The 26,975-nt window shown below is 34.1% G+C and overlaps 2 protein-coding genes across 5 annotated transcripts in view; one reads left to right on the forward strand and one right to left on the reverse strand.

Annotated features, from left to right (window-relative positions):
• LOC105213749 (chymotrypsin-elastase inhibitor ixodidin-like) overlaps window positions 1-26,975 on the reverse strand; it is a 344,198-nt gene that overhangs the window by 133,313 nt on the left and 183,910 nt on the right. For all 4 annotated transcript variants that reach the window (XR_008471427.1, XR_008471428.1, XR_008471429.1 and 1 more), the window contains one exon: window positions 19,046-19,089. The gene's annotated coding sequence lies outside the window, so the exon portion shown is untranslated. The remainder of the gene's footprint in view (window positions 1-19,045; window positions 19,090-26,975) is intronic.
• Frq1_0 (frequenin-1) overlaps window positions 1-26,975 on the forward strand; it is a 79,480-nt gene that overhangs the window by 540 nt on the left and 51,965 nt on the right. Inside the window, exons 2-3 of the mRNA XM_011186810.3 lie at window positions 1,284-1,581; window positions 24,686-25,149. Of these exons, the coding sequence (XP_011185112.1) occupies window positions 25,086-25,149 (64 nt within the window). The 5' untranslated portion in view covers window positions 1,284-1,581; window positions 24,686-25,085. The remainder of the gene's footprint in view (window positions 1-1,283; window positions 1,582-24,685; window positions 25,150-26,975) is intronic.

A 26,975-nucleotide genomic window follows, 5' to 3' on the forward strand; every position in this document is an offset into this window, starting at 1 on the left:
TATTTATTTCGATTTCTGTTACCGCATTGCTACCCGCTGGTCATAAATGTTAATAGTGACTGTGATAGCCTGTCTAAAATATATTTATATTTACACACATTTATGCGCGCCATGTGATTTTAAGGACATGCTACGCACGCTATCACACTGCCTAACGGACGCTTCCGATTGCCTTTGTAGGCTAGTGTCTGTATGTGTGTTAGCGTGCGTGGCATTCGCAAGCCATAAAATACGCCACCCTCCCTCTTGGCTTTAACAGTAAGCGTGTGAAAGTGTGCACTTAAATAGGCTTTTCGTCCTTTTCGGTTTGTTTTATTTATTTGTTTTCTTCCCCTCAGCTATTTTTTTTTTTTCATTTTCGCTTTTCCACTTGAACTGTAAGCGCCGTTACTTTTACCGACCGAATTTATGAAATTTGACCCAAATTTTGTTTGCTATTTGGCATTTGCCATCTGTCCTTTTTATGTTAGCGAGCGCTATTTTTTGACAGAATGCACTGAGGCGCCTCCTAGTCAGTGGTTGTTGAGTTATTTAAAATAATAAAAATAAATGAAGGTGAAAAGGAAATTTGGGGTGAAAATGCCCCAAAACTTGTATAAATATTAATTAATAATCGAAAAAGATGAACAAAGAAGAGGAAATTTGTTGAAGAAATGTTTGAAAAGCGCATTTAAATTAAAAGAAAGTATATAAAAATAATCTCTTATCAAAAAAAAAAAAAAACATACAAAAACCGTAGCGAAAAAAGTGCAAAAATAATCCGCTTATAAAAATGCAGGTTAACATGCAGTGACAAAAAACAAAAAGCGAAATAATAAACGCAAAGGCTTTGCCAAAAAAATAACAAAGCGCGCAAAGAATAACAAACCTTAAAACAACAAGAACTTTGCCGCAAAAGCGCACGATAACAGCGACAGAGGTCCTTTGTGGCCACACAGCCTGCATAGCGTATATGTCGCAGATACAATAAAAAAAAGATAAAACAACAACAACAACAACAACAAAAACAGCTATAGAGATTATGTAAACAAAGCGTAAATTTGTTTTTGTCAGCCTCGGCATATTTACACTAGTCAAGCGGCTCCTCAGCATACTTTGCCCCTGCGCACGGTGCATACCAATAAAGGTGCGCAGTGTTACATAAAACTACTAGCGTGCCAACTGATATCAAGTTTAAAAAAAAAATAAAAAAATTACAACAACAAAAATATAAAATATTAAAATTAAACCATTCAAAATATTTAATTCTACATTCTATATTTATTTATTTTTTCCATATACAGCCCGCAGCTGTGTCTGATTTCTACTGGCAGCACAAAACTTTGTAAAATATAAAAAAAATTAAAATAAATAATAAACAAAACAAACAAAAAAGTTTAATCCTCTTTCATGCAAATCGTATACAAGTTACAAGCTTAAAGGCTTATGAGCCGCCTATGACAGTATAAGTGAAATACAAAATTGTTGTCGTTATTGTTAATACAATTTTTGTAGATTTTGGTGTTAAAAAAAAAACACACAAAACGCTCGAATAACGTCGTAAATTGTATGTGGATTTAAATTGAACAACATGTCGACATGGTGAGTATTTTAAATTCATTTGATGTTTTGTGAAATTTTATTTAAAAATCTGGTACAAATTAAAAAAAAATTATACCGATATAATATGCTTAAGAATTCTTTATATTGAATTGTATTTACAAAAGAACTCTTTCTTGGAAATTTATTTGCACTGAAATGAATATATGTAGGCATATACATGATAATCTATACTACTACAGTATACTCTCGAAAAGTAAATCGATTGGTATTTTGGGTAATTTACTTTTTCGAATAATTTACTTTTCCAAACATATACATAAATTATCTGTTTTTATAATATTAAATGCATTTTTAAACTTAAAAAATTCATTCATTTATTTGCTTCAATAAAACATATGGATTTACATGAAAAACATATTTACATTTACATACATACATATGTATTTACTATGAAGAGAAAAAATCTTGAATATTCTTTTGTTTTTTTTTTCTTTTGCAATATATTTTCTGGCCATTTTTGTACGACAATTTAAAAAGTCTGACACCTGATTTGCATCGTTTTCATTTTTAAACCAGTGGATCAAGTAGGAGAGTTTATTTACTAAAAAGACGCGACAAACAAGAGAGTGTTTTTGCAACATCGTAAAAAACGCTGCTAGCTTCGTTTCGAATTTTTTATCACACTCTCTGAAAAGTAAATTAAAAAATTAAAAAATTTACTTTTTCGAGGTGTATGTGTAATCTTAAAGGTGATTAACTTTTCCGCGAATATTTACTTTCTGAGAATTTACTTTTCGAGAATATACTGTATTATAAAGAGGAAAGATTTGTATGTATGTTTGTAATGAATAAACTCAAAAACTACAGTGCCGATTTCAAAAATTCTTTCACCATTGGAAAGCTACATACATTCACCCTGAGTAACATAGGCTATATTTATTGCTAGGATCTCAACTTTCTGGAAATAGTTCCCAGATGAGGGTATCAAAACCACTCCGTGATGGAGCACCTTAATCTGAAACTGAAAATCGTCTTGCAAGTCATTATCTACGCATCGCAATCGCGTGCCAGAGAGTCGAGTAATGAGTCCTCGCAGCTGCTTGATGAACAAAATTTCAAAACATGCCAAGTACGCTCTTGAGTCGAGTACGGAGCGTGTGCAGCGGCTTGAAGAACAAAATATTAGAAATATACAAGTACGCACTAGGGCGACGAACTCTGAGCGTTTCCAACACCTTCATAATTAGAGAGAAAGACAACGGACACATAAGATTAGAGGTCATAGTCAAGTTTTAGCTCATTGCAAATAAAATGTAATTACATGTTCAAATTTTCTTCATTTTACTTTTTTAAAATGAACCCACGCAAGAAACGGGAAAGTATATACATACATATGTATGGGAGAGTGTGCATAAGTATGTAAAAACTTATGACTTTTGAAATGTTTGTTAAAACCGGTGCGAAGCCGGAGCGATCTGCTAGTATGTTATATCATCAGAAATCAGAGTTATTGAGGAATATTTCCTTAGGGCGGTTCAAAACTAAGGGTATTTGTAGATTTTTATGAGAATTAATAACTCCCAAAACGCTCATTCATTTTTATTTGACCTCAATGCATGCGGCTGAAATAGGTTTATTTAGAAAGGGGGACAAAATTCGATCGCCTAAGTGTCCACTCCATTTCATATGAATGGAAAACTCAGCAGTTATTTTGATATGGTGTATAGAAATATATAAGAATATACCAGAGTTGCAAACGCATGTATCAATTTCGCATAAATATTAATTTTAAATTACTCCTTACTAGTGTACAGAGGTATATCTCAGAAGCATGGACTAACTCCACCCGAGATGTAAGGAGATTAGACGATAATTATACAGTAACCTCTTCACAACATCTGAACGAATCGAGATATTGAACTTATAAACAACCGATATATTGGATTTTGAAGGTTTCTTTAACCACATATTGTACTATATAATACAATAATAAAAATAAAATGTAATGACTGAAAGCAATTAGCCGCACTTAAGAGTTTAGGTGGGTTTCAAATTTTCAAAATTTGAAAAAAAAAAAATTATTGTCTAATTAAATAGTGCAATATGTTTAAAATATTATCCAAAAGTATCAAAGCAATCCGAGAAATATTCTAAGAGATATACCCTTTAGAAGTTCCCTCCATCAGACCACGCCAGTACGAATGTAAAACTTAAAACGCATTTATCTCAAAACTCAAATTTTCAATTCGGCGGAGACGATAACTCAAAAAGTTATGAAGCGATTTTGTGCAAATTTAGCACTTATTTTTTAAATAACATTATCTAGTTAATTAACTGAGGATTTTTTATATTTTTATTATAACTACTTATATTTTCGAGTCAATTTATGGAGAAAATTTGACAAAAAAAAAAATAAGTTTTTTGGTTAAAATTCTGTCAAAAATTTAAATTTCTATATTTTCATTTTTCCTTCGTTCATTAACTAGATTAATCCATTTACTATAAAATATTTTTGATTTATTGATTTTAAATGAACCAAAAATTAGTTATGATGTCCACCGCAAGACCTTTTTTTTGAACATGTCATGGGAGATGACGTGCCATCGGCTGAGTTCACGGAATTTTTGCATAAAAATTTCACAAAATACTGCTAAAAATGGATCTTTGATACGCTGAATTGTTTAAATGAAATATATATTAAAAAAATGTAAAAATACCCTTTTTTAGCCACTGAAACCCACCTAACTCATTAACTCTCTTAGTCTATATACAATAATTTAAAATATAAGAAATCCTACCGCTTAGTTAATGTCATTACTCTTTTGTTTTCTTCAAGCCTACCCCAAGACATAATCCCATAGCCTTGTACTCTTTGTTTGAAATCAAGCTCTTCGAGGCATTAATATAGTACAAGTACAATAGTAAAGAGCAGGTAGGTAGGTAGGTAGGTAGGTAAAGAACTGCACTCTCTACTTTTTATTTCTACAGAAAATGAAGACCGCAAGGAACAATCGAGAAAAATTTGCGAAAATTTAAAATTGGTTGTGGGGTGCAACATAAACTTTATAAGTTGGAGAAAAAAATAAATAAATTATTTACTAGGTGAGCCACATAAGGGTATAGTGAAGAAGGAATTTCACCAAAAAAAATTATTGAAGTAAAAATATGTTTAAACTAATATTTTTTGGAAGATTGATGTGGTCGTATTAGTGATTATGTAATCAACATGTTGGGTTTATAATAAAGGCCAAATTGAGTATTATAATGATTCTACACAGATTAGCAGAAGTAACCGGTTCGGTTAAATTATACTATCGAGCGAAGACAACTGACCTTTAAAATCGCAGGACATTGAGAATGAGAAGCAGGACCTGGTATGAGAGATTGGGCGACGGTTTCTGAGAAGATAGTTTCTTAGTGACCTTCAAGTGCACGATGCGGTCGTTGGGCTTTATGCACTGTTTTTCAACTTCCCTAAGTTTTTGACCTGCTGGGTTTTGTCATGGTTTAGCGACCTTTACTAAGTACCCTATTCGAAAATGGGCCAAGAGGACATTTATTTTTGAAGGAAATTGAAGATAGGAAGCTATAAATCGTAGACATTGAAAACGATTAAAATTTGGTTGAGTCTTTAGGAACACAAAATATTAATTCCTATGAAAAATTAATAAAAAAATAAATAAAATAATTTTGAAATTAAAAATCAATCTCAGAAAAATCACAAAAATTCCAATAATGCTGGCAAGTACATTTTATTAAAATAAAGCTTTTCAATTATATCGATCGGGTTCCCGTCTACCATATATTAATTTTGAGTATAATAATTGCATACTGATTTAATGCATTCTCCAGGCGATACGCAAAAACTGTCATAAATATATACACACAAAAATCTAGTAGTTTAATGAGTGCAATGAATGGACAGCGCATTAACTTTTATATTTTACAAATTTACTATCACACAATTTTAGCACAATTTCGCTGCTTTTATGACCCAACACAACGGCTGCTAGAATACTTTGTTTTGCTGACTATACACCAAAAAAAAAAAAAAAGAAAAACTTTGAACTGACAAAGTTTACGCCATTCAACCTGTTGTTGGCCACATTGGCCATACTTCAAATTTTATTTCGCAATTTTCCACCAAACTGACCACTTAAACGTTATAGTGGCATTTAATGCAAGTTCGTGCTTTCGCTAGCTTGCAGATATCGAATGATCTCAACTATTTCGTTTGATTTTATGCGCTTCTCCACCATCGCTTCAGCCAACGCCAGCAATGCACTTCAACTATAGCGAAAGTTTCTTACTAGTAGTCATAGCAGAGCTATTGAACTCGAGTAGCACTGCAGCTGCAGGCTGTTTGCGTGTCTTGAGAAAGATTGATTTTTATTTGCAAAGCAATTGAAAGTGTATTGAATGCGTGGTAGTTGTTGAGCGAAAAAATTATTTGAATCACAGCAAAAAGTTCTTTGCAATCGGGGACTCTTGTATATACGTATATACTACATTTCAATGGATCGCCATCAATAACCTTTATTAATCATGAACTAATGCTGCAAGAACATTTTTCAATTACAATTCACTCGCTCTTTGCTTATTAGCGCATAAATACATACATACATATTAATTTGAATTCTATGCTCAAACATTGGGTATGCAGAGCTAGCCTGTGGCGCCCAGCAGGGCGTATATGTAATGCTTGGTAATGAGTGCTTGTTTTGTTTCTCTGTGTGTGTGTGTGTGGTGTGTATGAATAAGCGATTTGTTTGATAAAGCACTATTGCTGTTCAACTTTAATGGAATTTTATTTGCTTTTTAATGAGTTAATAATTATTTTCTGTAGTTTCATGTAAATTTTTTTAAAAGACAGCAAAAGTGGGAAATAATAATTTTTATGCGAATTTAGAAATTGTTGTAAAAAATAATTGGGAATGTTCAGCGAAACAAACACTTGGTAATAAATAACTGTGTAAAATAAGTCTTTAAAACTTTTCGCATTTTTATGTGTTCAACTGAGAAAATTTTTATATTCATTTTAATAATTTAGAACAAGCGATAAAAAATTTCGTTTTTATTAAAGAAAAAATAATAAATAAAATACCATAGAACTGATTCTTGCTAATAACGCAAATTTATAAAGTGTGAATATTTAATTCAATTTTCATTGCAATTGCGGAGAATTTTTATTTTACCAACTATGCCGACAGCCCGTTAACACCTCTGGACATATTGATTGAGTGTTTATGCATATTTAAACTTGTATCTATCTGCATAATCTAAAAAATGCGATTTATTTTGGTGATTCGAAGAAGATCATAAAAATTTCTAATTCTTTGATAAATTTAGAAAAGCTTGTTTGTTGAAATTTTGTTTATTTTTTTTTAACACATTATTAATTAGTGTGATGGCATGCCGAGCACTATTGTTGCAATAAAAATATAAATAATTTCGGTATGTGCGTCATTGTTTGAACCACAAATAGAAATTATTCACCTTTTATTAACCCTTTCATTCCCAATGTTGCCTATAGGCGGCAACATTTTGTAACTAATGAACCAGAATTCATAGGACTTTGAAATTTTTATCACTTCATATTTGAGTTAAGACTATTATATAGCTGAACTAAAAAAATGTTAGCTCCGCCCATTTTAATTCGGGCATGAGAGGGTTAATAAAATATAAAATAAATAAAGAAATGGAAATGATAAAAAGCTAACTCGAGGAAGGAGTACATTTTTATAATCTTTTAATATTATATGAGAAATGTATGAAGACTCTTGGACGAATCATAGAACTGTTTCACTCAACTGGTTGAAGCATTCAAAACGTATGGACATGTACAGCTGCGCTCATATCAATACATATTATATTAATAGCAGTGCCATTTGTCAAATGCATGACCCTGATCTATATGTAATAGCAATTTCATAGAATTTAGTTATAGTATATTTATGGTAAATGAGTATTTATATTAGATTTCTTAAGCTAATCCCTTGGGTTTCAAAGGCTAAAAAAAATTATATTTTTAAATTTTTTTTAATATATAGAATAAGAATTTGAGCGTATCAAAGAAATATATTTAAACAGTATTTTGTGAAATTTTTATTTAAAAATTCCGAAAACTCAGCCGTTGGCATCTCATCTCTCATGACGTGTCATAAAAATGGTCTTGCGGTGGACATCATAAGTTATGATTGATACATCTCAAATCAATAAACCAAAAATATTACGATAGCATATGGATAAATATAGTTAATGAATGAAGGAAAAAATAAAATATTGAAATTTGAGTTTTTGACAGATTTTTAACCAAAAAAATCACTGTTTTGGACACATTTTCGCCATACATATATTGGCTTGAAAAAAATGGTTATAATAAAAATATAAAAAAAAAAATCCTTCGTTCATTAACTATTATTAATATTCCAACTATTTGTGAAAAATTTAAACAAAATCGCTTCATAACTTTTCGAGTTATCGTATCCACCGACTTGAAAAATTGAGTTTTGAGATAAATGCGTTTAAAATTTTACATTCGTACTGACGTGGCCTGGTGAGCGGAACTTCCAAATGTTATTTCCCTTAAATTTTTTTTATTTTTGAAACCCACATAACCTCTTTGAGTTGTTCAAAAAAAATATCAGTATTTTTTTACTTTTTCTAACTAACAAAATGAACTAAAAATTTAATAAAAAATTTAGAAACATATGTACAAAGATCGATAAAAACTGTTTGGTGTTCCACGAGTGATGTAAAACTGAGAAATATACTAAAATATATGGCTTAAAACGCCGGAGAGACGAAAAACTCTTCGAAAAGTCATTGAAATTGTTAGAAGGCATCCGAATACGAGTACAAGTTAGTAGCGAGTTTAATTATAATATCATTAATTTATCAAATTTAAAATTATATCACCGCAAAAGATGCAGAATCTTATTGCAGGATACAGGTTTGGCGTTGCTTCTCATACAAAAGAGGTTTCGTTCAATATATTTTTTCAAGGCCACCTCAAAGATATCAGAATAATATAAGAGATTATGCTGCATTATACAGAACAACAATTCTTCCAAAAATGGACCTCTCAAGAAGGCGAAAATCACAAATCATACAAAGAGGTGTGCACAAAATTACTTTAGAGACAACAATATTGACGAAGTCGACCGGCCAGCTTATTCCATTCACTTGAAACTCATCGAAAATGTGGGAGAAATATCACGTGATTTGTTTTCTGAAGAATATGGACTAATAAAAACGATTTAAAATCTTTGGAGTAACATTTTTGGAATTCTTGTTGTATGAAATATAAAATAAAAAGTGTCACCTCTATTGCGAGTGTCCTCCGGTTGATTGAGGCATTTATATTTTATTTGGCTATTGTGTAATTTAATCGAAAATTTAAAAAATTTCTAACGATGGAAACAATTTTGTCGACAAATTAACGATTGTAAAGCATTCACAGTCGATGGTTGAGCGACTGATCGACACATGCAATAGCACTTGCAGTCGACAATCCTTCAGTAGTAGTAGTAGTCGATAATCTACCACCGATCGACACTCGCAATAGGGGTGTGTGACTTTAAACTACATAAGATTTGCTAGTAAGTAGTAAAGCGCTCTTTGTTTGAGTAACCTTTTTGATACAGAAATATAATATTTTCAAGTTCTTTGGGGATAGTTTATTGAAATGGAATGTTTTTAAAGTGTAAAGGGAGCAAATGAAATTCGAGGTGCTATATGATGTGCGATTCTGACATTCTTAAATTGAAGATTTGGAAAAAAAGATTTTTTCTTTTTTTTTGGTGTTTTCCGAGATTTTTTCCATGTTTTAAGCCATCTCGTAATGTTTAAAATATGCTCTGAAATTTAAATTTGTGCATTAGTAAATACGCATCGAGTTTGCAATAAAATTTTGAAAACAAAATGCTACCAGGAAATTATTAATCTTGAAATTTGGAATTAACTGAATATTGATATTTTCTTTGTATGGTGAGACTTGTTAGTTGTTCATATGTATCTTATACCTGGAAATAAGAACAAAAGGTATACCTAACCTAAAAGGGATTAATGAATCAATTAGAGAACAAAAGTCAATTTACCTGGAAATTGCTCAAACCCTAATCTTGGTAGTTTATAAACAGGTACAAATCGCGGGGTGTTCCCAAAGTTATGGGCAGGTAAGAATATCGTTAATTACCTGAAGGTCAAATAATCAGTATAAAACGGCTGTTGCAACACTGAAATTTATATTACAGTTTCAGCAGTCGTTGTGTACTCATCACGCCCAAGCACTTCCTCTTCAGAACATTCACAAACTATATAATTAATATATTATATTTCTATTATGGACAAAACACAAACTACTGGTGCGCTATCATTCCTCGCCAAATGGGCGATGAAAGTAATCGTTTGTAATGCACATGCATCTCCCGAGTGCTGCTCAACGCCCCGAAAGAAAATTCGTGGCGTTTATATGCAAGATGAGTACATGTCGACACCAACCACAGCCTTCAAATGCACCAAAGGCAGACGTTTGAATTTCTGCGATCCCAAACTACTGGATGATTTCTCCGATGCATCTGATGATGAGAGTGACTTTGACGAGCAAAGCACACCAAAACGTGGTGGCATCAGTTTCCAAAGTATAGGACACATGCTTTTGGAGTGGTCCAGATTTGGTATGGAGAAACCGAAGGATGGCAAGAAAACTGCGCGAAAACATGAGAAGCATCAGACCGATGAATCGAGTGATTATATTAAGTTTTGAACGCGATTGACGTTTAGAAGCTGTGTAAATTAGTTAGTAGATTATATAAGAAATTTTAACTTTGTGATCAATTTAATATTTGTTAAGAGTTTGTAAATTGTTTGATATTTTGTTTGTAAAGTAAATTAAATTTTGTTAATATTTTCTATAATTGTCATTAAAGTAAATAAATAGTAATTAATGGAAAACAGAAAGTTTTGAATATTGTTAATATCGTATATTTTTACGATAAAAAATTATTATAGATTTTTTAGATTTTTATTGAAATGTATGTGATTTGAGTTGAGGAAATAAAAAGTATGTAAATTAAATATGTAAATTAAATGTATATAAAATTAAATAGATAATACAAAAATAAAGGTTTCAATATTGTATTCATAAATAATGTTTTTTAAGTAATCTTCTAATGTCATTGTTGAGACAGCAAGCTCTGTAGTCAGGATTTTATTTTCAAATAATACCCCAAAAAGTGTGGGAAAGCTGAATATTTGAATCTCCTTATGGCAATCATCGAATTGTAGTGTTAGGAAAATATATATGACTCAATGATGGTTTTGGCGCAAACGTCTGTCTCAAGAATCCCCTCCATGCAATTCATGTGCTTTGAATCTGTTCCGCAAATATGGACTTCTATATGCTACCAAGCGGAGTGAAATGCGTTTAAAGTTGAGTTGATACTTAGAACGATCAATACTTAACTCATGGGACAACATATTGTTAGAACTTGAGAGGAGGGAATTGTATGTTGTGGCTTACGCTGATGATGTGGCTGTTTCGGTGTGAAGTAAATTCATTTACACACCCTTGATAGAAAACAGTAAAACGAGCTACCTCACACCTCCAAGTATAAATGGTACAACATTATCAATAAGAGAGAAAGCAAGCTACCTGCGACTAATTTTAGACAGGAGGCTTACATGAAAATCAAACCACCAGAATAAAGAAAGCAAAGATAGCACTTTATACATGTGAAGGATGGTTGGACCTAAATTGGGATTGACTTCACATGTAACCCACTGGCTCTATACGTCAGTGGTAAGGCCGATTATGAGTTACGGTATATTAGTCTGGTAGCCAATAATCGAAAACAAATACGCGGTAAAACGTATGGAAAATTTCTAAATTTTATTTAAAATAATGCTATTAATGGAACTATCTGACTATTTCACGATAAACCTGCAATGGGTTCCAGGACACAGTGACATTCCTGGAAACTGTGAAGTGGATGAACTAGCCAGACTAGGTACCAACTTACAAATAAATTCCGATACATGCCTCATGTATATATTTAATTGATAAATATATCATAGACATTGCCGAGCCTCGGTGCAAACAATCTCTGACTTGATCAACGAGCAGATAAACGTTTCCTCTATGGAATAAGGACTGCACATACCGTTTATTGATATTTAAAGACACAACTAAAGAACTCTAGTAGGAATGTTAACAGGTCATTGTCTGATTGGTAGATATGCTAGTAGATTGACTATTGCAGAAGCTGCCAAAAAAAGTAGAAGTAGAAGAGGAGGAGACAGTAGAACATATTCTATGTGGATGCAAAGCCTAGCACAGAAAAAGAAATACAACGATCGGCCATGATTTTGTTGACGATATCCGCGAGGTTGCATTCATAAAACTTGTTGAATTGAACAGCTAGAATAATATTGGATGTGAACCAGTCCAGGGTTAGAATTATGTATAATAGAAATGATTTTGGCTTCAATAGAGTTGTTTCAAATTTAAAGTCAGGTAAAACAGGTGTTCCAGAAATTGCTAAAAATTAATCAAAAAGTCAATACATTGGGTATTATATGGGCTTTCATATAATATACATAGCTAATTTCGCAAAGCAAACGTGAACATTTGGTGAACTTCACAAAAGACGTTTCAAGACAGGAAGAAATAGAGAGGAGAAAATAAGAAAAAACTTGCAAGTAATGCAGCGAAAATTGCATGGATTTAGTGAGAGCTCGTTGAAGATGATTTTTTAGGTGAAGTGAAAGAAATATATTGCGAATAAAAAATGGCTAAAAGTTAAGAAAGAGTTGCAGTCAAAAAGTTTCAGAACAAAGGTGAGCTGAAAGGGGCAGTAAAAGCGAGCGATTCAATGAAACTAAGCTAGGAAAGTAGCTTTGCTAGAAAGAGCTGATTGAAGAAAGTAAGAAATAGAGTGCACAAAGGTAGTAGTTAGAGGAAGCATAGAGAATTAATAGCTATGTATATTGAGGAAAAAGTGAAGCTAAAATAAGAAGAAACGCGACTAAAGCCGAAATGCTTGCTGAAATATATTGCAAGTTTTGCCCATGCGATGAGGGCAGACAAAAAAATGCACGACGATCTGACTATTAAGGCAGCTGCAGCAGCCAGCTGTGACTCTTAGTCAGCGTATGCAAAGCGAGTTAAGCGGCCAAAGGAAGCTGAATGCATTTACATATATGTATATCTGCAATAGCTGACTGTATTTATATGCAAATATGCATGTGTGGGTCGTGGGCTCCCGCTCGTTTGAGGCAAGTTGCAAGCGCATGAGAATGTAAACATGCTTGCGAAAGGATTACGCTTAAATACGCGCCACTGGAGCTATATGCGCGTACAGTTAACATAATACCATATATATATATATATATATATATATGTGTGAAGCGCTATACAAATGCAGCTGCAATGTGTAGTTGAAAAAACATAAATACAGACTAAATATATATGTACACGCAGCCTGCAACATTTTGCTGTAAATTTAATGCAGGCTTTTGAGTGTTGGCTCACATACTTAAACACACATATGCAGTTGCTTTCCACTTTGTAACCTGTGATAATGAGCGGCTTTGTTTATTTACTCCAATTTCCAAGCGTTCACACATTTACACTGCCGCACATACAATTTCATGTAGACGCACTTGCAATGCCAGCATTTAGTAGGTCAGTATTTGTGCCGCATTCAAGCGGCATTTAATGCTGTAGGCGTTGCTTCAAAATTTGTTTAACACATCAGCGTGTTGGAGAGAGATGTAAAATGCAAATGCAACGAAAAAAAGTGAGGCTTGAACATTGAAAAGCGAAAAAGTGTTGCAATGAATTTTAAATCAAAGCTAAACAACAGCTAGCAGTGCAGAGCAGGCGTCGTGTTTAATAAACGCTAGCAAATATTGCGCTATATATAGCGCCGACCAGCCTCAGGCTTGACTCAGCTTTTGATTTTTACGCATTTCACAGAAAAAAAGAAATGAAATGAGCTAGTCTCAATAATTACTGTGCTCTAACGGCCGCTGCTGGTGGCAATAATGCGGGCTGCGTATACGCCATGTGCCGCTGTCAACTTTCACATAGCAATAGATGAAATGCAGTGAAAAATTGCTTGTATTCGCAAATGCCTGGTGCATTATGTCTACATTGTATGTAGTTGTGTGTAACGTTTCACACTCACAAGTGTAAACATTTACACTGTCAGCGATAGTTTTAATGTGTGTATGTGAACGCCAGTGGGTCAGTGCCATGGGCAAGTGATTTGAGATTGAACGATTTTTTAGAAATGTTCGCAGTATTTGATACCAAATCACAATTTTGGGCGTTACTATATATATTAGTGGATCAAGAACTGGACATAACTAGAAGTATCTTAAAAATTATTTTTCTCAAATTGATCAGTATGTTGAAATGAAGTTTCTGGTCTTCGAAATGGATGTGTGGATCTAGTATTTTCGAAAGCTCTTCTGACAATATAGAACACTGTCATAAAAAGGGGAAGTTTGTTATGACCTGGGAATCTTACTATGTGGACCATATGTATTTGAGGTCGCTGAATCCGAATCCAAGTCCTTTTAACCCCATCAGATCAGGGTTTTTATGTAATTCCAAAAAACCGATATGGCGGACAGCGTTTTTGAAAATACATCTGATTTACTCGGGAGTTTTCGGGGTCGCTGTTTACAAATCCGGTGTCGGTTTTTTCAATATGACGAATTTTTAAAATGTGTCTTAAAGGGAATCAGGTGCTCTTAGTCCTCTTTCTCTTAAAATTTCTTTAAATTAATATCTATCTCATTTTGAAGTTCGTCATATTAATCTACAAATTATTTAATCAAACTTAATATTTTTTTTATATACCAACACCATGTTTTTTGTTGAAGAAACAGTTAAAATTTGGCACTAATTACGAAAACGAAAGAATTAAATTGGTTTTTAGCGTCGGATAAAGGATACAATTAACTCTAGAATGAATATGTGGACTTATGAATGAAATATATGGATCCGCAAAGTAGTATAAATATTTAACTTATACCAGATATTTCTCTACAGCTACTTAGAGTAGGAAGGATAATCTGCTTCAGTATTAGAAAGTATATTAACAAAATGCTAATGAAATTGAACTCTTTCAAAGTGAACTTAATACTTTTGGTACCTAGTCACCGAACTATATTCAAGAATCGGTCGAATCAAGGTTGTAAAGTGAATAATTTATGATTTCAACGGCAACGAATCAGACGAGCCATTTTCACATTGTATGTGAAAGCGAAGAAATAATTTGCTTAATTACATATTTAGCTAGCTACTTATATTTTGAACAAAATGTTTCCACATTCAAAAATCTAATGAAGAGAATTGCTTATTCAGGCTTAATTAGTATTATAATTCAAATATTGATATTATTTTTTTTTAGTTTTTTTAATTAAAAAAATATACCTTCTTTCGCGTATGAATTTATATTATCTACTACAGAAGTTTGTTCAACAAAAACTAAAATTTAAAATTACAATGGCTATATGAAGGAAATATTCATTTTAAGGGATTAGGGGTAGTTAGGATTTTCAAAAAATAAATTTTTTTGGTTTTTGCTTTTTCGTTAAGTGTAATATCTTTAAAATATTCTCTGAAAATTTGAAGTTGATGCGATAATTAATTTTCGAGTTATTCGACAAATAGCAAGGAGTGCTCTGGCACTCCAAAATGCTAGTGTGAGACTTTAAATGCGTTTTTATCAAAACTATGTTTTTTGAATTGGAAACCAAATCGAAAACCGCTCAGTAGATTTCAATGAAATTCATACAGCTTTTAGATCGAATCACTCGCAACCATATCGATCATGTTGTGATAGATGGACGACATGTCTCCAGTGTTTTTGATGTGCGTACGCTCCGTGGTCCCAACATCGACTCGGACCACTATCTTGTAGCAGCTAAGATACGCACCCGCCTCTGTGTAGAAAAGCGTACACGTCAACAAACACATGGAAGGTTCGACATCGAGAAGCTGCAATCACAACCGACAGCCGAACGATTTTCTACTCGACTTGCACTCCTGCTCTCTGAGAGCACTCATCGGCATCTCGGTATAAGGGAGCTGGGGGACGGCATATCAAACTCCTTACGTACAGCTGCATCCAAACCATTGGTTTTCGGAAAAGTTAAAAAAACAGCTGGTATAATGAGGATTGTCGTCTCGCAGTGGAGAGAAAACAGACTGCCTACCTCGCAATGTTGCGATCGACCGCAACACGAGCGGGATGGGAAAGATACCAAAAGCTGAAGAGGGAAGCGAGACGCATTTGCAGACAAAAAAAGAAAGAGGCCGAAATGCGTGAGTATGAAGAGCTTGACAAGCTGGCCGACAGGGGTAATGCTCGAAAATTTTACGAAAAGATCCGGCGACTAACTGAATGTTTCAAGACCGGAGCGCACTCCTGAAGGACCCCCAGAGGTGATCTAGTTATTGATGACCAGAGTATACTTGAGTTTGTGGAGGGAACACTTCTCCAGCCTACTGAATGGCAGTGAAAGTACAACACCAGGAGATGGCGAACCCGATTCCCCAATCGACGACGATGGAGCAGATGTTCCATTGCCCGACCGTGAAGAAATTCGAATAGCAATTACCCGCTTGAAGAACAATAAGGCGGCGGGTGCCGATGGATTACCGGCCGAGCTATTCAAATACGGCGGCGAAGAGCTGATAAGGTGCTTGCATCAGCTTCTTTGCAGAATATGGTCGGAAGAAAGCATGCCTGACGATTGGAATCTCAGTGTACTCTGCCCAATACACAAAAAGGGAGACCCCACAATTTGCGCCAATTACCGTGGGATAAGCCTCCTCAACATCGCGTATAAGGTTCTGTCGAGCGTATTGTATGAAAGACTAAAGACCACCGTCAACAAACTGATTGGACCTTATCAGTGTGGCTTTAGACCTGGAAAATCAACAACGGACCAGATATTCACCATGCGCCAAATTTTGGAGAAGACCCGTGAAAATAGGATCGACACACATCATCTCTTTGTCGACTTTAAAACTGCTTTCGACAGCACGAAACGGAGCTGCCTTTATGCCGCGATGTCTGAATTTGGTATCCCCGCAAAACTAATACGGCTGTGTAAGCTGACGTTGAGCAACACCAAAAGCTCCGTCAGGATCGGGAAGGACCTCTCCGAGCCGTTCGATACCAGACGAGGTTTCAGACAAGGTGACTCACTCTCGTGTGATTTCTTTAACCTGATGCTGGAGAAAATAATACGAGCTGCAGAGCTAAACAAAGAAGGTACAATATTCTATAAGAGTGTACAGCTACTGGCGTACGCCGATGATATCGATATCATTGGAAACAACACCCGCGCCGTTAGTTCTGCTTTTTCCAGACTGGATAAGGAAGCGAAACGTATGGGTCTGGTGGTGAACGAGGACAAGACGAAATATCTCTTGTCGTCAAACAAACAGTCAGCGCATTCGCGTCTTGGCTCCCACGTGACTGTTGACAGTCATAACTTTGAAGTTGTAGATAATTTCGTCTACCTGGGAACCAGCATTAACAGCAATAACAATGTCAGCCTGAAAATCCAACGCAGAATCACTCTTGCCAACAGGTGCTACTTTGGACTGAGTAGGCAATTGAAAAGTAAAGTCCTCTCTCGACGAACAAAGAACCAAACTCTACAAGTCCCTCAGCATTTTCAATCCTACTTTATGATGCAGAAGCGTGGACGATGTCAGCATCCGATGAGACGGCACAAGGAGTTTTCGAGAGAAAGGTTTTGCGGAAGATTTATGGTCCCTTAAGAATTGGCAACGGCGAATACCGCAGACGATGGAACGATGAGCTGTATGTGTTATTCGACGACATAGACATAGTCCAGCGAATAAAAAAACAGCGGCTACGCTGGCTAGGACATGTTGTTCGAATGGATGAAGGTGCTCCAGCTCTGAAAGTATTCGATGCAGTACCCGCTGGTGGAAGCAGAGGAAGAGGGAGACCTCCACTCCGATGGAAGGACCAGGTGGAGAAAGACCTATCTTCACTTGGTATTACCAATTGGCGCCAAACTGCCAAAAGAAGAGATGCGTGGCGCGCTGTTTTGGACTCGGCTATAACCGCGTAAGCGGTGTCTACGCCAGTCAAGAAGAAGAAGAAGTATAACATTGATTTTTTCGCAAAAATCTAGAAAAAATTTTCCTGAGGCCGCCATTTTGTTAATTTTTGAAAAAAGATTCGATCAGGCCTAGGATTATCTATTTATAAAACTAATTTTAATGAATTTTGTACAAATTTTTAAAATACATAATAACCTCAGGATTAGCTCGAAGGATTTTTTTTCAAAATCTGTTGATTTTTTCCCCAAAAGTCTAGAAAAAAATTTCCTGAGGCCGCCATTTTGTTAATTTTGAAAAAAAAAATCCGGCCCAGGATTATCTATTTAAAAAACAAATTTTTCTTATCCGATTGATTTTAGATGAATCTCCAAGGACTTATGGACATGGTTTTATAGCATAAAAATTACTGAAAATTGTCATTTTTTCGTGTCTCTGACTACCGCTAACCCCTTTATAGGGACAAATATTCATTGTTAATCAAATTTTTTATCAATTTCGAGTAGAAATATTATTTAAATGGCTTTATGTTAGTCTAAACTTGCTTATTTTGTAATAAATTGTAATATTTCAGAAGATATCTCATATACATATATTTATAATAATTCAAATAAAAATTCTTATTTTTTTTAATAAAATGTATGGCTTCTTATAAAATCACCGTTTTATGAACCTATGTGTAATCCTCCCTCACAAGGTTTTAATACACCACTGTCTATATAAGTACATATTTCACTCGTATTTTCGCTCACCAATTCGTAAGCCGCTTGCGAATTTTTCCACCGTTTCTGTGTAAATGCGTTGCACATTGACGCTGTAATTCGGCAGCGCTTCGCAGTCAGTTTATTTACATGCAAATACATTTCTGGGTCAAATATACAAACACATACGAATATATACACACATACATTTGTTATTTAAAAATTTATGCCGAGCATATACTAGAGTACATAGAACGGCATGTGTGTGCTGCAAGCGCATATTCAACAATTTGTAATTGCATGTCACAGCATCTTTGGCACATATAAATCGTAGTGCCAGTACAGTGGCAGCACTAAAATAAACAATACACACACATTTGCAATTGTTAGTATATGTGTGCTGGTATGTGAGTAGCCACGGGTGTAAATACATTTCATGCGCATATGCACTTTGTATATCTACCATACATACATCTACACATCGCGCCTGCAGTCGCGTGTCATTAAATCATGTTGACTCTGTTGCACGTGTGCTGCTCACGGACGAACTGTGTCTTAAGTTGTTTTTGTAGTACTATCGTTATGCAGCGACTACTACTTACTAGTCTACTTAAGCCTAGCACAATTGTAATGATGTTGAGTGCATGTATATATACAGAGAAATTTATGAGTTTGTACTTACCGATTTTACACGAAGAGAATTGTCGTAGGATGTTGAGTTGTTCTCTGAAAAATAAAATTAAGAGAAATATTTTTATCAATAACTAAACCAAAATCATATCTCAAAAACTACTTAAATAATTTGAACCAAGTTTTGTATATAATATATTCTTGATATCCTAATGTTACATTTTGAAACTGGGACAAATCGGTTCACAACCACGCTTACTACCAATATTACATAATTTTATAATTCAGCTGATTCGGTTCCTTTACAATATATAAATCAAGAACAAAGATATCGAAAAATATGTTTCAAAATGTTTGAATAGGACTCTCAAGGCCCCAGATACCGAACATGAAAACCTGGCAATGAATAATTTTTTACCGTTAACATCGGTAAATCACTGATATTTTAAAGGAAGGAAAGGAAATTTCTTCTAATAATGTGCCTCTGTACCAAAACTGAGTAAAATCGGATAATGATTTCCCCAGCTTCTATAGATTTAATATAATGATTTTAAAAATTTCCAGGGGCTTTATATCAAATATGTACATATCTGTAAAAATAGAAGATATCGTAGCAAAATTAAGTGAGAGTATAATCTTGGACATAGTTTTATTTAGTTTATTTAGTGAGGTGGTGATAATGAGTGAAATCGGTCAAGAATTACTGCAGCCCCCATATATGTATGAAGAGTTTTTAAATAAGAGCCCTGCAAAAAATTTTTAAATAAAAAAAAACGGTTTGGGATATCAATGAAATTCATTATTCCTGTGAAAGTACATTCGATGCCATTATCCAGACGATCCAGACGTTGAACCCAATTTTCGACGGTTTTCAAGCATAAATCGGCCGATAATGCTGCAATTTCACGTTCGATATTCGTACGAAGTTCATCAATCGTCGCTGGCTTGTTGGCATAGACCATAGACTTGACGTAGCCCCACAGGAAATAGTCTAACGGCGTCAAATCGCACGAACGAAGCGGCCAATAGACTGGGTCATTTCATGAGATAACACGTTCACCAAACTTGGCTTTCAATAAATCGATTGTTACATTCCTTGTGTGGCTTGTGGCGTCGTTCTATTGGAACCACATATTGTACAAGTACATATCATCCATTTCGGGACAAAAATATTCGGTTATCATTGAGCGGTAGCAATTGTCATTCACAGTAACGTGCCGGTCTTGCTCATCACGGAAGAAGTATGGCTCAATGACGCCGCTGACCCATAAATCGCACCAAACTGTAATTTTTCGGGATGCAATGGTGACTCAGGGAGTACATGTGGGTTGCTGCCTGACCAATAACGCATATTTTGCTTATTCACGAAGTCATTCAGCCAGAAATGAGACTCATCGCTGAAAATAATTTTTCGATGAAAATCCGGATCATTTTCAAGTTGTTGCTCAGCTCAATTCACGAACATACCACGATTCTGTTGGTGAAGCGACTTAAGTTCTTGCATCAGTTTAATCTTTTAAAGACGTAAGCCGAGATATTTTTGAAAAAATTCGCCACAACGACGTCACTTGAGAATGACGTGTGAGAGACTGATTTGGGTCATCCTAAATTGATGCGCTAGCGGTAGCAATATTCTCGACACTATGGGCACATCTGTGTCTCACTGACACGCAAACATTTTGCACTGTGTCTTTGGATCCAAATTGTTCCACTAGACGCTCCCTCGTTGATATGACAGGACGATTATGACGACCATAAATTGGACGTAACGCTCTAAAGTTGACGCAACTGACTCCGAATTTTGGTAGTAAATCTTAATAATTTCGACTCGTTGTTGGATCATATGTCTTTCCATGATAGATGGTAAACCTTACTGAAGAGAATTATCCAAAGACCGAGAAAAATATGACATCGTTTGCTGTCCCTATCGGTCGGTCTACTTTTGTAGCATCCCTTTTGAAAACCCCTCTATTTAATTATTTAAATAACACATTTTTCTAATCAATGAAACATATCCAACCAACCACTCACCAACACAAATATCCCGCACACCACAAAAAAAAAATAAATTAAAAAAAAAAATATATCAATCGCACTCACCGAGAAAATACCACACTTAACCTTTTCCAGCTCGTAGGTGTCACCTTAGCCTCGACATTGACTATGCGCCTAAATGCGCGCTTTAAAAAATATTCCATTTGACATACCGCCCATTGTCGCTTTGTCTTTTATGCCGCCACTTGTGTCCGCCAGCAAGACAATGATAGACAGACCTTGCTCGCATATCTGCGCATCTAAGCGACGGTGAGGGCGTTCACAATGACACACAACGACACAACATGAACTGTCGAGCGTTTGGCCCCACTCTCCAGTGAGTGAGCGCTCGAAAGCATCTTAAATGCCGAGCACTTTGGCTGTTGCCATTGGCAACGGGGCAAAAACGTAAACAAGCAGACGATGAAAATAAAATGGTGAAATAAAATGTAGAATCATTGGCGACGACGAAAGGAAGTGCGAAGACAATGGAAAAGTATCTGAAGTGCAGCTGTTGGCGACACAAATGACAACACCCACACGCACTCATACACTTACGTTTCACACAATTTGGCTCGTGCATGTGAAAACAAACATATGTGAGTGCAACGGAGCAGCGCAACGGAGCAGTTAAACGTCTCTGAGCGTGTGTTGTGTGAATGATAATGCGTTTTTAAATATGTTTTTAGCTAACGGCTGCTGTATGTCTGTCTGTAGCTCTGTGTGTTTGGCAGTTGCATTAGCCAAATTAAAGTGCATCGAAAACTGTTTACAGTTAAAGCGTATGGAAACAAGTAGATGCTGAAGGACTAATAGCGAAATCAAGATAGAGAGTGTGAGTGAAATCAATTTAGTCGTGACAAAAATAACAATGAGAAGATGACGACGGCGACAACGATAATGGCTATGAATACACAATGCGACAATGATTAAAAAGAGATTTCGAAAATGTTTTTGTACAATTCGTGTGTGCAAGGTGTGGTGAGATTTCTTTACGCGTTTTTTCTTGAAACATATAATACTGAATGTGGCCCTGAAGGAAAAACTTTTGCTATGGAATTCGTTGGTTCAATGAAATCTCACCTTTGGAAACAAATATTTAACCTTAAAGCTTTTCAGTACTTTTTTAACTAATATTATGCAATGAAATATGAAATTGAATTAAAACAAGTAAGGAAGGCTTTTATACTGTCCTATATTATTTATTTAATTTTATTAAAACAAATACCATTTGACCCACATATTCGGCATACATATGGTAAAAAATCCAAGAAAAATATTACCTCAAAATATCTTCAAAATACCTGAGAGACTATACTTAAGTTTCGGTAAAAAAATTGTTAGAAGTACTGAGGTCCTCATATTCGATATATAGGGTCTTGAAAACTTATGGACCGATTTCGACGATTTTTAGAAGGACGATGCCACTCTTTAAATGCAGCATGTTTGCAAAGTTCTGTTCCGATATCTTCACTAGTGCTCACTTTATATATTGTAAAGTGAACGATTCAGATCGTCTTCAAAGTTCTAGTATTTGGAAAGTAGACGTGGTTGTGAACTGATTTGAACTATTTTCATAACATATCATTGGGATGCCAGGAAAATGTTATGAACGGAGTTTCATTGACATTGGTGGAACAGTTACGGAGATATGGTTTTTGATAAATGAGCAGAGCCACACCCATTTGCTAATTGTGAGTGCGGCCCTTCTGTACCATCTTTATAATGAAATTAACGGTTTTAGTAATTTTCAATATAACCTTTCTATGGGAGGTGGGCGTGTTTATATTTCCTCAATTTTTAGACTCTATAATGAAGTACTTGAAGGAAACGACTCTAGAGATTTTCGTTGATATATCTTTATTAGTTTACGAGATATGTATAAACACTTTGTAGGGGATGGGTCCACGACCACTTCCACAAAAAAATGCATCCAAAATGCTCCTACCTAGTGCTATCGTTTCTACCAATTTTTTTATTACTTTATTTATAGCTTAGTTAAGAGACTTTATATGTTGTACGAACAGACAGACATCCAGATTTCAACTCTACACGTCACCCTGATCCCTTTGTTATATATATATAACCCCATATCTGACTCTCTTAGTTTTAAGACTTACAAACAACCGTTAGGTGAACAAAACTTGTATACTCTCTTAGAATCTTGTTGCGAGAGTATATTAAAAAAATTTATTAATTTAAAAAAAAACATACATCAGTGGAGGCTCTGAATATACATACATCTATGCCGAAAACACTGCACCGGGTTTACTGGTATTTTCAATACAGATTTTTTGAAATCTGGAAATACGCATTTAATGTCTAACAGTTAGGAAATCCTCGTTCAATATTTTAATGAAAGGGATCGAAATCTCTCGTCCCAGAATAAATCGTTTAAGATCCATTCAACTACTTGGCCTCTTTATCAACTTTTAGAGACTCTAACCGATAATTTTTACACTCTCGCAATAAAGTTGCTAAGATAGTACAATAATTTTGTTAATGAAGATAGCGGACTAAAACTTCGCACAAATACTGTATTTGAGCTGTGGCATCACTTGTGGAAAAATTGTGGAAATCGGTCTATAACTTTTCAAGGCCCCTGATATTGAACATATATAACTTAGGGCCTAAGTGTAATTTTTCACCGAAAATATTGGTAAATCTGTCAGATATTTTAATATAATTCAAAGGGAATATTTTTCTTCTAATAGAGTGTCTCTGTACCAAAAATAATTAAAATCGGTTCATAACTTCCCCTATCGGTTAATATCAGAGATATCTTAGCAAAATTAAGTGAACGTATAGTCTTGGATATAGTGTACTATGGTGGTTAAAATGAGTGAAATATACGATGATTTTCGATATTCTAGTGGACTTTATGCCAAATTCTAGTGAACTTATGGTCAAATTGTGTGTTATCTTAATAAAACTATATCAATAATTTGCGAATGTTTATAATATTCGGTTGCCCCCTGAACTTAGCCCTTCCTTACTTGTTTAATATAAATCCATACACCGAGATTAAAAAATTACGGAAGACAATTGACGAATTCGTCTAAATGAAGTGATAGATGAAATGGCACTTTCTTCTAGACTCCAACTTTATCAAACTAAGGATGAAATATTTTATATAATATGTTTTCAGTTATCCTGGCGCATCGCAATTAGTACCCTCATAAAATTAAAAAAAAAAAATTTAAGGTGTCTCTGATTAATATTTTGGTATCCTTAAGCTTATTTTTTTGGTATTTGGTAATTTTATTACTTAACTCATTAATTCCTCTTTTATACCTAGTCTAATCTGTATGCAAATATCATAGTAATTATGCCGTGTATATACAACTTTTTCAGTTTATTAGTCAAAATATTGATGTATCTCGCGCATAGTAAGTGAAACTGTCGAAAAGCATAGAGATCGTCAAGACTTTTTAGTAATTTGATCAAAAGAGTTTGTCCACAGGAAAATATGGTGTTTGCTCTGTATATCTAACTTTCAAGTTCACAAATATATTTTTCTCTGTACTTCATTAATTGCCTATTTACAGACATATATTGATTAATTTAAAAAAATTATTCATAAATTATTTGACTAAATTATTCCTCCTAATTCATTCCATTAATTTTACACTTTCTTCCATATTTTTACTCGTTACAGATCTTCAGTCAAGGCAGCAGTTAAAATGTCCAAACAATTATGACAAACGCTACATAAAAACTATACAACCTACAACTTCCCCTAGTCTATATGTATATTCCCTAATTGAAGATTTCACAATAAAATACTCGATCCCAAGAAACATCGAAAATTTGTAGAAACAACAACACCAAATAATATATTACTAAAATATAAAATATTCAGATAAGAAAAATTATTAAAAATATTATTTGAAGAAAATAATAAATTTTTAAAACTAAAAAAAAAAATATATATATAAAAGGTTTTATCGAGTTTCCAAAAAAAAATCTAGTATAAGAGAAATCTACGTTCACATACTTCTAGAAAATCGAAAAATCAGTGTTGTGAGTTCAAAGCGTTAATTTGCAGCGCCGTCGCCATGGGTAAAAAGAGTTCCAAATTGAAGCAAGACACCATCGATCGTCTGACGACTGACACATATTGTAAGTATTAACGAAATTATTTAAAGTTTAAGCTTGTATTTTTAATATTAAACTCACTCAACTGCAATTGATATTTTTGATAAATAATATATAATATACGAATATAGTATTAATAACCCTTTTTCGCTTTAAATTTCAATAAAATGCGGTTAACCATGGTGACCCATTTGGCCTTCAATGCAAATAGCCTTAGCCACCACTTAATGCAAATGCCAAATGTCTGCGCTGTCAGTGTTAATTACAGCTTATTGAATTGTTATTTTCCAGCAGGTGGACATAACGGTTGTGTAATTAAATAAATGTGCAGCAGCAGCTGTACTTTTCATTGTTGCTGCAGCTTTGTGTGACTGGTTTTTTGTTTTGCACACACAAATGTTGCGAATTTTTGCCATTCCACGATAACATTTGGTTTATTTAAAGTGAAATCATGTGATCAAATTATGTAATTAATGCGCAATAAAAACCCGTTATCAAATTGTGTGAAAATAATAATTAAAGAAAATGAAAATAACATTCGGAAGCGTTTCGGTATTTATAAATAGTTCAGCGAATAATGCTTTTTCGTGTAATTTAATTGCTAGCAGCGTGATAAATATGTCAACGAAATTTGTGTTTAAAAATTCAAATAAAAATATGTGTGATAAAAATAAATAAAAAGTGAAAATAGATGTAAAAAGAACTTATTGTTTAGAATATGCACAGAAAATCTGGGAAAAGTAGGAAAACTGAACCATAGCACTGATTTAGATGTGAAAATATGTATGTTTCTGAATTCAACATTTTAGATCCCGAAAGCAATATTCTTCCACAATGATTTGCTGGTAAAAGTAAATCTCAAATAATTGTGGTATATAGAAAAATTGACGCATCAAAGCAAAATAGAAAATAGAATAGAATAGAATAATAGAATAAAATAATATAGAAAAAAATGTTTCTTTGAAACGCTGTCAGGAGCCCGCGTCTGGACATGATCTTTCAAGCACGCGCCAGTTTATAATATAGCAAGATGTCATCAATGAATATACAATTTCCGGTGTGAATATAACAGGTACCGTTATCCACTATTAGCTTATCTCACCGCGCACTTTTGTAAATTGTATTTTTTTCGTCGGTAGGTTAGCATTTAGCATTCGGTTGCCGTTTAAAGTTTCGGGGAAAGAAATGATGGTGGCCCTTTTTCACATCAAATTATCATACTAATGGGCACCAAAGAATAAATTAATTTTTTTTTATATAACTGTGAAGTTACATAGATATCCCTCACTATCCTAATGTACTTGCTTGGGTACGGGTCCAAAAGGACACTTCTTGAAAATTTTCAACTATTTTTTTTTAAATGGAGTTAACTATATCATTAAAAAAACGCCATATAAATGAATTTAAGAAAACATGGTTTTAAATATGGTTGGGATTTAATGTGTTAAGAAAATTAGTGTTTGTGAGTAAAACCGATAATCGGTAACAAAATTAATCAACACTACTATTAATCGATAATAAAATGTATCGATTGTACGACATCGATTGTGATTAATTTATTTACTACTGGTGCTGCCATAATTTATTTGTTGAATGATATAAATATTTATCGATAAAAGATTTTACTAAAGAAACTTGATATAGGCGAAATATAATAATATACCAAATTTATGACTGATTGTATATTATTTTCCATCTTTCGCATGATATATAACACTTTATGTTATATTGATACATGTACATATGTATATCGATAACAACGAATTTCTCGATTAATATTTTGGAATGTTGATTATGTCATTTGTTTTGTAGATCGCAGGATAGAATTACTCGTAAAATGAAAAAAAAAA

Source organism: Zeugodacus cucurbitae, chromosome 5, assembly GCF_028554725.1.
Source record: "Zeugodacus cucurbitae isolate PBARC_wt_2022May chromosome 5, idZeuCucr1.2, whole genome shotgun sequence".
NCBI classification, from domain to species: Eukaryota; Metazoa; Arthropoda; class Insecta; order Diptera; family Tephritidae; genus Zeugodacus; species Zeugodacus cucurbitae.